Source organism: Diadema antillarum, unplaced genomic scaffold, assembly GCF_040938485.1.
Source record: "Diadema antillarum isolate AM-2024a unplaced genomic scaffold, OU_Dant_1.0 seq00001227_RagTag, whole genome shotgun sequence".
In the NCBI taxonomy this organism is placed as follows: Eukaryota; Metazoa; Echinodermata; class Echinoidea; order Diadematoida; family Diadematidae; genus Diadema; species Diadema antillarum.
Window position 1 is genome coordinate 44527 of NW_027272016.1, and position 17258 is coordinate 61784.

At 35.7% G+C, this 17258-nt stretch overlaps 1 protein-coding gene across 1 annotated transcript in view; it reads right to left on the bottom strand.

Moving 5' to 3' along the window:
- Window positions 1–7072: 7072 nt before the first annotated feature.
- The window catches only part of LOC139744998 (uncharacterized), a 59939-nt gene continuing 49753 nt past the window's right edge, over window positions 7073–17258 (bottom strand). The window contains exons 6-8 of the mRNA XM_071655403.1: window positions 11200–11313; window positions 8351–8494; window positions 7073–7209 (exon numbers count right to left, since the gene is read on the bottom strand). Of these exons, the coding sequence (XP_071511504.1) occupies window positions 7168–7209; window positions 8351–8494; window positions 11200–11313 (300 nt within the window). The 3' untranslated portion in view covers window positions 7073–7167. The remainder of the gene's footprint in view (window positions 7210–8350; window positions 8495–11199; window positions 11314–17258) is intronic.

Genomic DNA, 17258 nt, shown 5'->3' on the forward strand with positions numbered 1-17258 from the left:
AAAATTGCAGCTTCACTGCAAAAAGTCCGGTGTTAAATAGTGAACACCGAGCTGGTGTTAAATTTTCGGTGCTCATTTATGGTGTTAAATTAACACCTCCGGGTGTCATTTCCAAATATAAAACTGTTTTTTGAAGAGTTTCTTAGTAACTGCACTTCTTGTTGATTTTTAATTTAAACAAGACGATCAAGAATTTTACATTAAAATACTAGATTTTTTTTTTTAAAATGTGAAAATAAATTTACACCACAGTAACACCAGCTGATGTGGTCTCTTATTAAAGCTGGACGGGTGTTAAACCATTGATACTAACACCAACAAATATCAAATCAACACCATGTGGTGTCATTTTTGAATTAACACCAGTACAGTGTCAAAATATCACCAGGTACAGTGTCAAATTAACACCACGAAGTGTCAGGTGAACACTTTTCAACACCATCACAGTGCATTTTCTACACCTGTGGGTGTGGTCCTCTATTAACACTTGATCGGTGTTAAATTTAACACCCATGGTGTTAAATCTAACACCGATGTTTTTACAGTGTTGCATGTTATTCTGTAGTTAACTGTCTCTCCCTCTCTCTCTCCCTTTCTCCCAATCTCTGTCTCTCTCTCTCTCTCTTCTCTTTCTGCTCTGATTAGCAGATAAATAAGTTAGTTACTCTACAAAATTTAGCCTCATCGGATACTGTAGTTCTCAGGAATGTTTTCCATGTACGGGGATCATTGTTGAACTGAAGTCCAATCGAACCTACCGAGTGATAGGTTAGTTCCTAAAGAGATAAAGAAACTGACAGTCAATGAATACATGTCGTGTGATTCTTAACACGTCATGAAGTGATCTATGAGGGGTGGGCCACGGTCCTTTCATTCTCCGATGTAAAACAAAGTTGTGATAACATCGATTAATATAAATTTAGTTATATTCTTTAATTGAACATAGTGTAGGCTTGCATTCAAGGTCCTACGAGTGTATGCATGCATGATTGCGAAAACGATGTTTCAGAAATGTCTTCTTCTTTGGGATTGAAATTGTATTGGAAGTAAAACGTTGGTCTCATTCGTTACCTTTCACAGAAACATACACTCACACACAACATGTAGCGTCTGATAAGACAGTTCGCATAATTAGCCCAAGTGCACATTGGTACACGTCATGACCTTTCGTTTTGCTCAGTTAGTTAGGCACTTCACACGTTTTCAAAACGGCATAATTAATAAGCTCGCCAAATGTAACGATTTATGGAATTCATGTCAAAATATGGAATTAATTTGCGTAGACCAGATGACCAGAATGATCCGTCTATTAACTCTTGGAAAACATCCATTTCATTGGTATGCATAGAATGCATTTAACAAGTTGTTTGTTATATCAATATTGTCAAATATCAGGTTTAGAATCGTCAAGTGGATGTGTCGGCAAGCACCATTTATGTATAAGGATAACACGAATGATCATTGCTTCACAGATTCTTATTTCAGTAAATTTACAAACCAACATACATGTTGGCACAAACGACCTTTTGTTCTGCTCATGTACAAACTGTAACTACGATCTAGCTTATTCACACTCGGTTTCCCATGCCTCTCTCACCCCTCACTGTTTTACGCACATGAACGTTCTCCTCTACTCTGTCCTAACATGAAAGAACGACGGAGACAATTAGGATGGAATTCAAAGTATTTATTTAGAACAGTTCTCATTTGTAAGTCAATGTTACAGTTTTATTTAACCCTAGTATACAGTAATACAACAGAACAATTTGAAATAGTATTACTTCCAATTAAAATGTTCCAATAATTACATCTAAACGTCAGTTTCATTTGAAACACATGCATATCTTCAAAACTTTCATAAAGAAAATGCGTTGACAATTTTTATATATCTGATAACTTCTCATAAACTTTTTGAATACACTTCTTATACACATGCAAAAACATATTCAAGACAAACAGCGCTTGGCTGAGATATAGTCACTATGCGTGAAAACCAGATATTAACGTCAAGAAATAGTCTATGAGAGCGGAGGTTGCTTTTCCTTGAGAAACGAAGATATTTGGTGGAAAAACTCTTTACAACTTTTTAAACTCACATCACGATAAAAATGATCTATCCCAAATAGTTTTGTTGCTTGAACATTTTGTCACTGGATTAAAACCTAGAAAATAGACGTTATACTAATCTAAAAAGTGTAGTGTGTTAATCAGGATTGAAACGGACACGAGACAAATTCTTCACTCCTTACAGAGATGGAGAGAGAGAAGTAAAATAGAGATTAACAAAATAATGTGTGTCCCTCCCCCCCCCATAAAGGATCTTCAGGTAAGTATCTATGTGTGTGTGTGTGTGTGTGTGTGTGTGTGTGTGTGTGTGTGTGTCTTAAACATTCAGAACAGACTACCATGTACTGCTTTCCATTGAGGTACCTCAAAGTATCTGTAAAAGGATTTTAATAACATTTAAAATAACTTTACAATATCGTCCATCACACACACACAAACACACTCACACACACACACACACACACACACACACACAAATAAAAGATGAATTGGATCTAAAACAAATTTGGAACAAGAAATCAAGTCTTAATTTGCTATTATCTATCAATCAGTTATCCTATTGCCTGTTGGAAATATCACACACAGCTGGTATTACAAACCAGGCTCTTGAAGGAAAGATAGCCTTCAGACATCTGTGAGAATGAGGGATGGTAATTCATGACGTATCACTTTAAGCAAGCTGTGTATGCCAACATGTGTATGGGGATCACGAGTGCTTGATTAGCCTTGTTAATTCCAATGGCTACCGGAATTCAGTGTTACATGCTGAGGCCTATGCCTTTCTGACATTTCTGTTTCTGTGTTGAATTTCACTATCTATAAAATCCTCTACAATAACAAAAAGGTAATAAAAAATAAATATCAATCAGGCAATTTTGCTCTTCATCTTGATGTCATCATTAAGTGGTTTTAACAATTGGCAGTACTTCATTTTTCTCAAACAAAACTGAAACATCAATATTGCTTTTTGTTTCTAAAATGACATAGACATCACAAATATGTCAAGGTAGGATTATAAGTTTGAAGAAGCCACAAAAACAAACTGTAAAGAAAACACAAGAAAGATACATAGAAATATGCCAGTCCATGCAACTCCTACATTTCAGTAAGTGAATGAAATAAACAATAACAGCTGCATACTGCACAACACCAAAATGGACATGGGACTTTCTCAGGAAACGGTAGCAATCAATGAAATTTTGATGTTGTTGCTGTTGTTTTTGCTGCTGCTGCTGTTTTGTTGGCAAAACCTCATATCCAGTGATGCAGAAGGAAACAGGTTAATAGTGTTCACAAACATGCTTTACCTTAAATTTCAACAATTGTAGTACACTATTCAAATTCTTCTAGCATTTTGATAGGTATCAAGTAGCATTGTGACCATTTTATCAACCACGAGTTAATCAGGCATATGAATTTAACACAAACGACACACTGCCAAAAAACTATACAGGATTATTGATACTAAAACTGAACCCCTTATAAGCGGGAAAAGTAATATCAACATTGATGCATACTTGCTTTTAGTAAACAAAAGGTGAAAGGTATGTGAGTATTGAAGTATATTGTTACACTCGCAAAGAAAAAAACGAACAACAAAATAATTTGAAGCTTTTTTTATCTGCTGGTAGTTTTTACAAAACTGCCATGTTCATAGAGCAGTGAATTTTCTATTCAAATTTAGTTTAACATTACACTGAGGAGTGATAAACAGAAACACTTTAAATCTGAAGATTAAATTAACTTATTCCAAGATAACATAATCATTGAATTGCATGTATACAACACTTCTATTTTAATTGTACTTTGTACCAAGTTTTCGCATATATTTGTAAGAAAACGAAAATTGCACTTTTAATAAAACAATAAGAACATGCACTTGCTGTCAACAGCTATGATGCTAGCGTATCAAAAACTCTAAAATATTTCAGAGTTCATCCTATCATTCCACAGCAAACATATTGCTTTAGAGGTTGTGAAATGCAAGAGAATACTATAGGCAAGGTCTAAAACTGGAGTGGCAAATACCAAGTGAATGAAACTATTGTGCACACTCTTGGAATAACACTACTGATTACAGTTAACAATATTTGACGAAAGTTACTTTCAGCAGTAAAATCTACCAGGTTAAGGTACAGACGATGCAAACATGTTGAGAACTGCACTAGTACTTGTAGTTCCCATTCGTACATTGTTACAATGCTATAGAGCATTACCATTCTGATTATCCCTTTTCTGCTGTAAAAAAAAAAAAAAAAAAAAAAAAAAAAAATTCAAGTAGTTTTCACAGTTAAACTTTAAGAAGGGCAGGTGTCGTGGTCTTGCTGCCCTGAATGTGAATAGCTGAAAATGCCAATACTCCCTCAAAATTTTGTACAAATATAGCCAAGAGGTTTGCTATAAACCTTCACCTCCCAATAAAGTCATACCAGCCTTTTCCATGTTTGCTTATTTTACCAGGTCTATTTATTTAATTTTCTGTCAGTTTACACTTTAAGTTCCAAGAATTGTGGAAGAAGTTTTCAGTACTGATGCACTCTGAAACAAGACTCCATTTAGTAGAATCCAGTGTTTATCAGTGATAGCCTGAAAAAAAAGGTAATATTTTGTCACCAATTAACACCTGCATTAATAACTTTTAATAATATCACAAGCTCCAATTTCATGAGAGGTGCATATAGCCACCAAGGCAGGCTAAACTGTTATTTTAGATATGTGAACTGAGAAAAGAGGCTCTGAAGTACAGTGTCTTTTCAAGCGCTTAATCTTTACCAAACCGTGCTGGCTGTGCGATGAATGGGACAAAAAACAGGAAGTAAACCACCAGAGTGACAACAATGAAGGGATTATCAAATTAAACGGAAATTGAGCATGCCTCATTAACACATTCTGTCCATAATCAATGCCAACTTTCAAAGCAGTAGCACTATCTTTTCAAAAGTTATTAGAGTTGAAAGTGAAGAGTGTGGACAAGGTTTTTCAGAAATGAAAAAGGGATTCTAAAGAAACGCCTAATCACACTATTCTACCAAAAATGCTCGAGATAAACTGCTAAAAAACACACTTTCCTGCCCGTTTTATGATACCGAATTTTTGCATAATGTAGAAGAAGACCCGCTCTTTTAGAAAATATGAAAAAGTCAAGTTTGGCTAGGTTGACCCATTTCACTTATTTTCAGTCCTCACACAAAATCAGTGTGTGCGACTTTATGTTCGTTTTGAGGTGCACGGTCACAAATACTAAATTATATTGGCACAAACATTTTCAGATATCATCTCTTTCTTACACATACTTCACCCTTCAGGGTTGAGTATATCCCCCCCCCCCAAAAAAAAAAAAAGAAAAAAAAAGAAGAAAGATAATGATAGTGTACATTAATGCTCATGTTCAACCTGTTTGATATTTTCCATCAACTAGAAAACTATGTCCACTTGTAATGGGTACTTATAAAAATTGTTTCTCTTACAAACAATTTGTATGTTCCTTTCATACTTTTCAAATTTAAATCAACCAATTTAAACCGATATACCACAACAATCACCAACTCTACAAAATTCCATCCACTTTTCAATGATGACATTTCCATATATGAATACGTCAAGTAACTTTTAACTCTCAACTTGAAACTAGTAAACAACAAAATCAATAACTTGATAACTGAATATTATACAATTAGTACAATGTAATACACATTTTCTTTTCAATGTATATGTATTATGTATATATATATATTATATATATAAAGCTATCCTGTGGTCACACTTCTCTTATTGGTCTCTAAGTTTTATGAAAGCCTTTGATTATGAACAACTATAAACCTAAAATCACCACACAAGGTATGCTGAACAACCACACATAAATGAAATATTTGCTATCCTTCAAACTTTACTGCTGCAGAACTTACTTCATGAGATCTGGGTAAAATGCTCATCAAAATATTTGTGGCAAAAATTCAACTAACGTCTTCTGCAAATCTGCAGCATGTTAGCAATTTGAAAATAGAGAAATATCATCTCTTTAATAATGACAGATTACCATTTGCTATCTTTTTCTTTTATCCACACATCGGTGGTCAAACACTCTATTGATCACCAAACTATGCTGGAAAAAGGATAGCACTAGTTATTTCCCACATCAAATGAGATGGATAATCTAACTCGGTCAACAGAGTTCATCTTTGGTCACATGGTACCTCGCAGAAATATTCATCTCCAGACGAGTAAGCAATGAATAATTACAGATTGGACACTACATCCTTGAAACAGGACCAGAAATGCACCATTAATAAAATGGTAAAGAGAGCTAAAGTACCTTTTTCTCCAGGCTTTCTCCAGAAAACCAGCCTTGTTTAGATCTAGTGCAGACATCATTTTCAGCCAGGCAAGATAATAAGAGAAAAGGACTAAAAAAATCTTCAAAGATGAATTTAAGTTTACAAAAGAAAGACTAAAATCAAAGTGCAAAAACATAGTTTATCTCATCCCAAAGGTTTACTTGCATCTTGATTCTTTTGGCTTTGTTTTATGTTTTTTTTTGTCAAATATGAAAAACAATGCACTACTTTTATTTTGCACTAGGTTAGCACTGTCTTTCTCAAGCTGTTGAGTCACTTTATGCCAAGTTTCTCAAACTGATGCAATAAGTTTATACATCAATGCAAGTATTTATGCATTCAGAGAGTGTTTGTAAACTGAGATGTTCTTTACTTCAAAAAGTAAATCTAAACAATGAATGTCTTTTCACAATGAACCACAGATCATATTTGAATCTTTCCCTTCAGCAGATCAAATATATACTAAAAGTATGCTAAGTATCAACACTGATCAAAAGGTGGAAAATATCAACATTTTCATAAAACTCTGAATAGATCAAATAACTTTCTTACAGGTACCTTGCTATACAATGGCAGAGAGAAAGATTAATCATACCTGTGTCTTTTTCTGAAAAATTTACTTCAGCAGAAGACATGACAAAAACAAAAAGAAAAGATGTCAGCTATTAAATCTGGCATACTCCAATCAGTATTCTTGGAAGAATCCCAGCTGATGTGATGGATTCCTCTGTAAGTCCAGGAAAGGTAGACAAGAGAAGCTGAAACATCATTTCTTCTTTGATTCTTGCTTTGGTCCATTTCCTTGTGGCTGACAAAAGAGAAAATAAGGATGCAGAGAGAACCAGAGAACATGAAAATATACCCCCCCCCCAAAAAAAAAAAAAAAAAAAAGAGAGTATGGTGGACTTTTTCTTCTTTCTTTTCTCTTTTGACCAGCCACAAGATGTTGATAAAGTCATTGGTCATTTATGGCTGGTGTAGAATGAAGCAATTACCCCATACAAAGCTCACTGTGTGTTATAAACTAATGCATGCAGAGTTATTCTACCAACTGATATCAAAGACAGCAGGTTCAATGCCAAGAAAGAAAATGGCAATAAAAATGAAGTGCATGTGTGAATGGTGAGCTGCCTGTGCTGGATATCACTGCCAGCATATTAATATTGAGAAGTCCCACACACTACCGCCTACTGGTAGTTGGTAAATGTTTTGGTTGCACAATCGGCAATTCTGTCTGAAACTGGTATGAAAATATTCAGTCTGGTAGGGAAATGAAATCCCTGTGATTATCTCTCTAGACTTAGTTTTCATGTATATTAGACATAGATGACCAAAAAAAAAAAATGGAAGTGTTTTAGCAAATCTACACATGTATTTCCTGATAAACTGTTTCTGTGCCACAGATTTAGGACAGTGTGTACAATACTTGTATGAGGCTTTTTGTGCCAAACGGCACTCGAATCACATGAGGGTTTATCCTCAAGTTTATCCTCAAGTTCATCCTACTTTAAACAGGACTTGCTGGTGTGATATGTATGATTAAAGTCGTTTTCTATGAAAAAAAGAGAAAACGTATCAGAAATTCACCAAGAACTTTAGCAAAAATGTCATGAAATAAAAAAAAAAATATATATGGTTACTCCTTTCCTTCATTTAACATCTTAAAATGATTCAGAGCTTAACAGTCAGTAGGATGTTTCTGAAATTAATATGCCCAAATATCAAACTACAACAGTGGGAATTTTTTGTGCATTACACATGACATAAAACTAGCACAAAAATAAAAGCAAGCACATTTTTTTTTTTTTGTAATAATGAATTAAGTAATGATAATTCATTTCTTTGATTCCATGGAATAAAAGAAAAAAAATTGTTTTTCCGAACTGAGCACAGAAAATAACCCACACAAAAATGTTCACTTTAACAATAAAAGACAGATGCCTCTTTACCTGTAGAATGGAGAACGAGCATGTGAGGTCTTGTGTAACAATCATGACTCCACCGGCATTGTCAAACTCTCCACAGTAGTTTGGAGCACTGAACAGCGTCACCAACTTTCTTTTCTGGAAGAATTGGTAGCCATCCTCCACAACCTGCAAGAGAAAATACAGATGAAGATAATTAGTTGTGAAAGTTGCTAGATAAGAATTTTTAGCTGTCAGATCCTGAGAGAAGAGATTCTCAGCTTTAGTATAACTCATTAGCTTTGGAGAGCATTTATTATTGTAATTATTATCATTATCACTATTTATATCACTTGGCATTTCATTCGTCTCCACATATACAATCAAAAAACAAATTTAATTCAGCATAACAAACATCAAAATAAATCATATCATAGTCATTAAGAAAAAATGGAAAAATAGGCCTACATCGCGACATAACAAACTGGGCTGCCAGGGGCAAGAAAGGAAAACGTATTTACCATGACCCACAGGTCTTCTAGCCATCCAAATCAAATGATAAAAACTGAATCATGGTATGTTGGAATGCTACTTCACACTAGAAATATCACTGAAGGTGTTAAAATAAATACACCCTAGCAAACACTTCTGTACTGGTACACTGCTGACAATAATAAAGAGTGTTGTTTTACCTTGGAAACATTCTTTCAACTTCTATCAAAAGCAAGGTATCCTGCAGAACTACATATCATTATGATCATATGTGCTTAATTTCATATTGTTCAAAAATGAGGGAGTACAATGCAGTTTGATCGACAAGACTGTGATGTTTTGTATTAAAAATAGATGCTACTATGGCAATATATTTCATGATACTGACAAAAATGGTGTCTGTCACAACTGCTCAATATGGCAATCATATGTGTAAAATCCCAGCTCAACTACTTGAAAATTTGACCATTTCCATCTACAAGATTCACATATAAAATGCTCTAGCTTGCCACGCAAAAAATAAAAAAATAAAAAAATGTGTATTTCTATCAAAATTTTGTATGATTTTGATCGTATGTCCCGAATTCCATGTCCCTAAGTTTCTCAAAAAACTAAGAGTATTTTGATCAATTAAATTCTGTATGATTTGTATACAAAGTGCTGTCTGGAATGCACTACCTCAGCATGTTCATAATTTACAAAAAATAGTTACTTTCAAAAGGTCGATCAAACATATTCTATTATCAGCTTCACGCTGAACTCCTGGATATTATTAACTATTAAAATTGCTGTGATCATATATTTCCCCTGAAATCGACATTTGAATGGGATTTATGAGAAATTTAATCAATTTAATCATAGTCTGAGAGCTGGCTGCTGGTCAATTTACCCCATCAAGCCCAAAAGGTTTCACCCCTCAGAGTTGCTGGGGCCACCCTTCTCATTAAAAAAATGCCTGTCAGCCTGGTCCCTGAGGGCGGGTTCGGCCCCCAGGGACCCCCCGAAAAGGCCCTCCGGCGGGTGTAATTTACCCCATGGAGCCCATGGACCAAACTTGGCCTATATGAATGTCCTATGGGTGTACATAATCAAAATATAAAAACTGACAAAATATCTGGTCGGGAAAGGGGTTGCCAGACCGCTTGTTTGCAGGCATAAAACCTTGTTTTTGGTCAAGGTGTCTGCGCCAAGACTACACTGTCCCATAGGCCCTGTACTGTAGCGTCTCCCTACAGGCTGACGGACAGTGCCGGTTAGTGCATGTAGTAGTCTTGGCGCAGACTCCTTCACGCGAACAAGGGTTTGTGCCTGCAAACTACCCATTATACCCTTGGACCCAGGGTTGTTTGCATGCACAAATTGACCACACACACACACACACACGCACACACACGCACACACACACATTCACACATGACTCTATGTATACTAAGTATACCGTATTAAACACAAAACATGTTCAGTGGTTTCTCCATACAGCAATGATACCTTGCACATATTAAATGTCAGACCTATAATTATTATGTTCATAACTTTTGAATGTTTTACATCGATACTATCAGTGAACCTTCAAGCAGGAACACTGAAGAGATTTTGAAATTTGTGTGAAATTGTATTGTGTTTTAATGGCCACACAACCTGCTTACCCTTTATTATGTACCCACCATACAAGACAAACATGTATATATTATATATATACACATATTTTTGGAATATGCTGAAATAAACCCTTTGTTGTGAGTAGACTTCAGTTTCTCAAATCATGCATTATACTGTATGATAGACTAAAATGTGAAATTATGTTTGATATTATATGAAATAAATTCATGCCAAATACTGGTCAGTTCAGGAATCATAAGACTGCAACTGAAACATGTGCAATGCTTATTATGGGCCTACATTATACATAATTTATGTAAGCTTTAGTCTTCCATAGAGTATGATGCATGGTTTGATGTGTAATTGCCATGGTTTTGAATGGCAACTAAATTATAAATATGAACTAGGACCTGCATTGTAACTGTATGTGACACCCTGGAAGTATTATCTTTTTTTTTTTTTTTTTTTTTTTTGGGGGGGGGGGGGGGGTAGACAAAGTATCTCAATGAGGAGTTGACAAAAATTCTGATACAAAAGAGAACACAACATGTAAATGCTCTCAACGTGTATGCCATATTTTTTTTATTTAAAAAAAAAATGTGGTACTGATGCAGACAAGTTGGTAAGAAACTATGAAAATTCTTGTTTTTTTCAGTGTCTTTTGTTTTGTGTGCATGTATATATTGTGGGCATCTACATATATGTCTCTGTCTGGCTGTGCCCAATGTACCTTGATGAGTTTAGAGGTAGTGCATTAATTATCCAAAGCAAAAAGTAATTTTTCTGTCTTAGCTTGTGTTTACCTGGTGTGCCCTGACAATGAGACTGAGGTCATTCTTCTTCAGGAACTGTCTGACCACATCACCACCAAAGGTGTAGGAGACTCCTCGGTCATTCTCACCCCACCCTGTGATGTCCTGTCAGGGTAAGATGACACAAAGAAAATGTGAAATAACATTGAGACATCACACACTCATGGCATGCTGAAAAACAGGGGTGGTATTCTGAGACCGTTTTATCTCTGTTGTAAGTCTGTTGTAACAAATCGGTATTCTGAACACCGTTTTATCTCTGTTGTAACTTCTGTTGTAACTTCTGTTGTAAGTAGTGTTTTATCTTGCGCACTCTTTGCCTGCGCATACCATTGTCTTAGGGTATGCGCACGCGCGTAACAGTGGGCGCAAACCTGAACACCCATTAGATTACACGGTATTCTGAAAACTGTTTTATCTTCTGTTGTAAGTCATGCCCCGTGCAAATTTATGCTTCTGAGATAAAACAGGGTGGAAGGTGTTATAACTCCGTTGTAACTTTCGTTTTAACTTATGTTAGATAGTGAGATTATTCATCAACTCAATATTGTGGTATGCGAGTTCAAAATAAAAAAGATATACAAAAAATAAAAACAATGTATGTACAGAAAGGCATTTGCCTTTCTGTACATAGCAGTACATAGCAGTTTGACAAAACGTAAACTCATTCCACAATACAAAATTTGGTAACAGTAACATTGCAAGTACATACGCGTAGCATAATTATGCACATAGATAAAAACACAAACACATGAATAGAAAGGTTACCGGCACCGTCGGCACTAACTTGTTTTAAGCACTATCTATTTCAAAAATATCTTTCAAAATATTAAATATTTTTTAATATGATTTCACTATCTTCACCAAAAAGAATTCATTATCAGTACCTTTGGGTGTTTCAAAAATATTTATTGCTGGGGATGGCGCGAATCCTAAGAAAAGTATTAGAAGTCTAAGGTTCCATGATGGAACTTTACGCGATAATGCTCTCCAAGAGATATCTTGTGAAGATAGTGACAACAACAACAACAATAATAATATTTAATGATAATAATAACATGGCATTGCAAGGGCTTAACTTAATTTAGAAGCGTCTAGTTCCACATAAACCATGAAATTTGGGTTCCTCTTATGAACGCCAGATATCTTCTTATTTTTTAAACAAAATTTCAAATAAAAAGACTCAATCTGAGATAGCTTTGTGAATCCCCTACTGCACCAACTATCCGTCAAAACCGGTAAGAAGGCATAATGATCAAGCTTCTGTTGTAACTTTATTTTATCTCTGGCTCTCTTTACCTGCGCATACCATTGTCCTATTTGTGCGCACGCCAGAGAATGAGCGCTTGTTAAAACGCGCAGAGTTAAGCAAGGCGCACTTGCCCAAGGGAGAAATCTTATTGGTTGAAATGTCTTAGATGCTACTTCTAACAATATTTCCTATTGGATATGATTATTGCGATGGGCGTGGTTATCATGACTTACAACACCGTTAAAACAGTTTTCAGAATACCGATTTACAACTGTTTTAGCGGTGTTATAACTCACAGGCTTACAACACAAGTTACAACACAAGTTACAACAGAGATAAAACGGTGTTCAGAATACCACCCCAGCTGTCCAGCTGAAAGCAGACTTGTAATCAGTGTATGAATTAAAACAAGGCAATCGCCGAATTGTGTCTCGCCCATTCGCGTACAAGGAATTAATATTTTTTATAACTCCCACAAGTTAAATGACCTGCTTTAATATGACCTTTGACCTTGTGGTGACCTTCAACACCCTAAGGGACATTCACCATCCAAGTTTGGTCACAAACGGACAAAGGGATCAAAAGTAACGAGCCATAATCGAAACGTGCCATAAAAACTTAACATTGGGCCCTAAAGATTTGTTGACCCCTTTCTGTGACCTTTGACCTTGTGATGACCTTTAACTCCCCAAGGGACATCTACCATCCAAGTTTGGTCACAAACGGACATAGGGATCAAAAGTTATGAGCCACAATCAAAACGCGCCCTAAAAACATAACATTGGGCCCTAAAAGTTTGTTGACCCCTGTCTGTGACCTTTGACCTTGTGACGACCTTCACCTCCCCAAGGGACATCTTCCATCCAAGTTTGGTCACAAACGGACAAAGGGATCACAAGTTATGAGCCATAAACGAAATGCGCCCTAAAAACTTAACATTGGGTCCTAAAAGTTTGTTGACCCCTGTCTGTAACCTTTGACCTTGTGGTTACCTTCAACTTCCCAAGAGACATCTACCATCACCTAAGTTTGATTGCCATTGTAGCAACATGTGCTGAGTTACGTGTGATAAGAGAGTCTTGCAAGTAAACTTTAACGTATGACCTCAAATGACCTTTGACCTTATCATGTGACCTCTTACGGCACCATAACATGAAGGTACCCCCAGTGCATTCATCACCCAAGTTTGATTGCCATTGTAGCAACATGTGCTGAGTTACATGTGATAAGAGAGTCTTGCAAGTAAACTTTAACGTTTGACCTCAAATGACCTTTGACCTTATCCTGTGACCTCCAACGGCACCATAACATGAAGGTACCCCCAGTGCATCTATGACCCAAGTTAGGTTGTAATCCAAGCAACTTATGTGAAGTTATTTGTCAAAAGAGAGTCTTGCAGGTAAACTTTAACATAGAAAAGAGTCTTGCACATACTTTTTAATATATGACCTCAAATGACCTTTGACATCATCACATGACCTCTGACAACACCATAACATGAAGATACCCCTAGTGCTTCTATCACCCAAGTGTGGCTGCCATTGCTGTAACAGATGCCAAGTTATGCATCACAAGAGAGTCTTGCAGGTAAACTTTAACATTTGTGACGGACGACGGACGGACGACGGACGGACGACGGACGGACGACGGACGGACGACGGACGGACGACGGATGGACGCCATTTGGATCCCTTAGTCTCGCCTTCACCTCCGGTGGGCAAGACAAAAACTAAAACTTTAACTGATTTTTTTTTTTCTACTCACATCAGGATATTGTAATGTGTTTTACTGCAAGTTTCTATTTTTTCAGACCGAATTTACTGTTGGTTTTCTTTGTAATGCAATCAAACAAAAGCCAAGGATTTTGCTGAGATTTAAGGAAATATGAATCATACTCACTATTTTCTTGCCAACACAGATTACCATATCAGCATTATTTTAATACTGAACCTCAAGAAACATCACAGATTCAGAAATCTCACACCCTGAGAAGACATGGAGCTAAACTCTTTTCATTATTCCTAACAGAGCTCTGTCAAAACAGAGGATTTGACTTGCATATAAATGTGCTGTTGTATTTTACTATTGCCCTTGCATGATGATTGGATACAGTATGCTCCCCCCCCCCCCAAAAAAAAAAAAAAAAAAAAAATTACAAGTGGATTTCCATATAAATAACATTGCAAATAATTTGAACAATCTGAATGCTACTTCAGGGAATGAAACTATATCTTCCTACCCGCATTTTGCAGAAACCCCATTCATTTTGGTTAAGTGGTCACAGAGAAATGTGAATCTTTGTAGAGCATGTCATGGGTCTACTTCTTCCAAGTTCAGCACTTGGATGCTCTTGGAATTGTAAACACAATGGACAAACTTGGAGGGAAGGGATTCCTGACATGCTCTACAAAGATCCTCATTTCTCTTTGACCACTGAAGGTTCAAAACCACTAAATATGTACAATTTAGTGAAATACTTGTCGCAATAGTTTTACCAAAGAGAAAATAAAGCAACGACCGATTGTTATAAGTTTCGGGTAATAGTTACCGTTAGTACATTGTTAACTAGAACTGCCGAGAATTTGAACATCCAGTTATGATTCTTTCGGAAGTTATGCATTCATAAAGATGGTAAACCCGCCAAAAACAGCATGTCGCAAATTAATAGTTTTGCCGATATGTTACTATTATGCAAATGAAAGCATGATCTTTTTTCATTAAAACTTGTTCTAAGGCAAATTAAGCCATTTGCCTACACGTTAGAATAAAAAGAAATATAATTGAAAACTGTTCAGTTGAATTATTTTACAAGTCAAATTTGTCGCAAAGGCCTGTGAAACATACGTTACCATGATTTCAAGTTTTCCTTTAAAACATTCCCTGGGGTTGAAATTGTGAATTATCCGTCCTAAAAACTTAGAAAATGTCTCGTCCAATGCTGTAAACAATAGTTGTGCCACCTGGTTATCTGCTGCAGAGAAAAAGCTTCAAGCACTAATATGTGTCAGACCGTATGGTTAAGAAATGAAACATACGTTACCACCGCTATGGAAAATTAAAAATGAAAATGTTACAAGGAAGATGCCAAACATAGGCATACGGTACCCCAATCTCTCCACTGAGTTTTCAGTTTTGAGCCATTACTAATCGCTTGAAAAAGTCACATCGAAGGTCTGATGTAACTTACGTTACCGAAACATACGTTACCCCCCAAAAAATAATCTTAATTAGATTCACTAACATTGCAACCATTCATCGATAACAAGTGCTATCTAGAGCTATCTTACTCCATAGTTGCATAGAAACAGTCATTGCGACAAAATGGCACATCACGTTGACGACTCACAGGAAATGGACTGCACGAGATCTTTCTCAGTATCTGAGCGAACGGTATATATATTTTCAAAGTCATGTTTAGCGTAATCACATTCAAATATTGGTACTTTTTTACTATAAGCAAGTACTTTGGTGTTTGTTTTGTCGAGGAGAATAATAAGTTTACATCACACTCAGATATTTATACAACATTAAGGTACTTAAACATAGGGTCAATATTGTAACGTAGGTTTCACTTAAGGTAACGTAGGTTTCAATTTTACATATGCATGTACACTGTCGTGCTTTTCACCAAAGCTTTATCCTAAAAAAGACTAATATCCATAAATAAACAGATGAAAAACATATTTCAATTTTACGCTTGCACTAACCATTCTTTTTGGCGATAATCATTGTCAATGAGGCCCTGAATACCCTGGTAACGTAGGTTTCAATCACTCTATCAAAATCAATCCAATATGTATGTTAATGATATATGAATGATGAAAATAATGGTTTTCATTTTAATTATCATATCATTTACTTCAAAGTTACAGTGACTGTAGTCTACCAAATTCATTATGTGACACTTCATTCCTTGTAATTAGAGGTAACGTAGGTTACGTAATTATGTAAGAATATCTTATTACTGATTTGCAGTATGGATTTTCTGGAATCTTATCATTACTCCTTCGGTTCCTAGAGGTCAAAATGGGAAAATAAAGAGCCAAGATTCAGGCCGATTACTGAAGAAGGAAAAAGGAAAAGATTGGAGAAGAAGCCTTCCGTACTCTCTTAAAAAAAAATTGAGTGAAAATATTCACTCTTCATGGAGTGAATACAAAAAAAGAGTGAATTTAGAGTAAAATTGGAATGAATTTTGAGTGAAAAAAAGTTCATTTTCACTCATTTTGGGGTGACCTCAGGGATCACTCGAAGATTTAGGAGTGGTCCCTGAGGTCACTCTAAAAAGAGTGAAAATGAACATTTTTTCACTCTAAATTCACTCTTTTTTTTTATTCACCCCATTAAGAGTGAATACTTTCACTCGATTTTTTTTTAGAGAGTAAATCCGAGAAACAATGTGTAAAAAAGTATTACGTTCCTGTGGAAAATCTTAAGAGTTGGGAAAAACAAGAGCGCAGAAAAAAAATGAAAGAGTTAAAAAGCACAGAGCGTTCGGCAAGAAAATAAAAGAAGACTTAAACCGATCTCAGCAAAGGGTGAATGAAGGTGATAATGTCGACTTGATTGACAAGGATTGACAAGGAAATTGATTCACAAATTTAAAAATTTGCTAATGATGTATACTTATGTATGCTTTACAATGAAAGGTACTGTATAAAAGTGTTGGCTTGTAGATATCAAATTGAAAGGATGAAATATATGTAAATTTCCTTGTTTATGCACCGAAAATCATCCATGAAAATTTCTACCCAATCTAACTATTCCGAGATATTAATGAAAATATGAAGTTTAACCA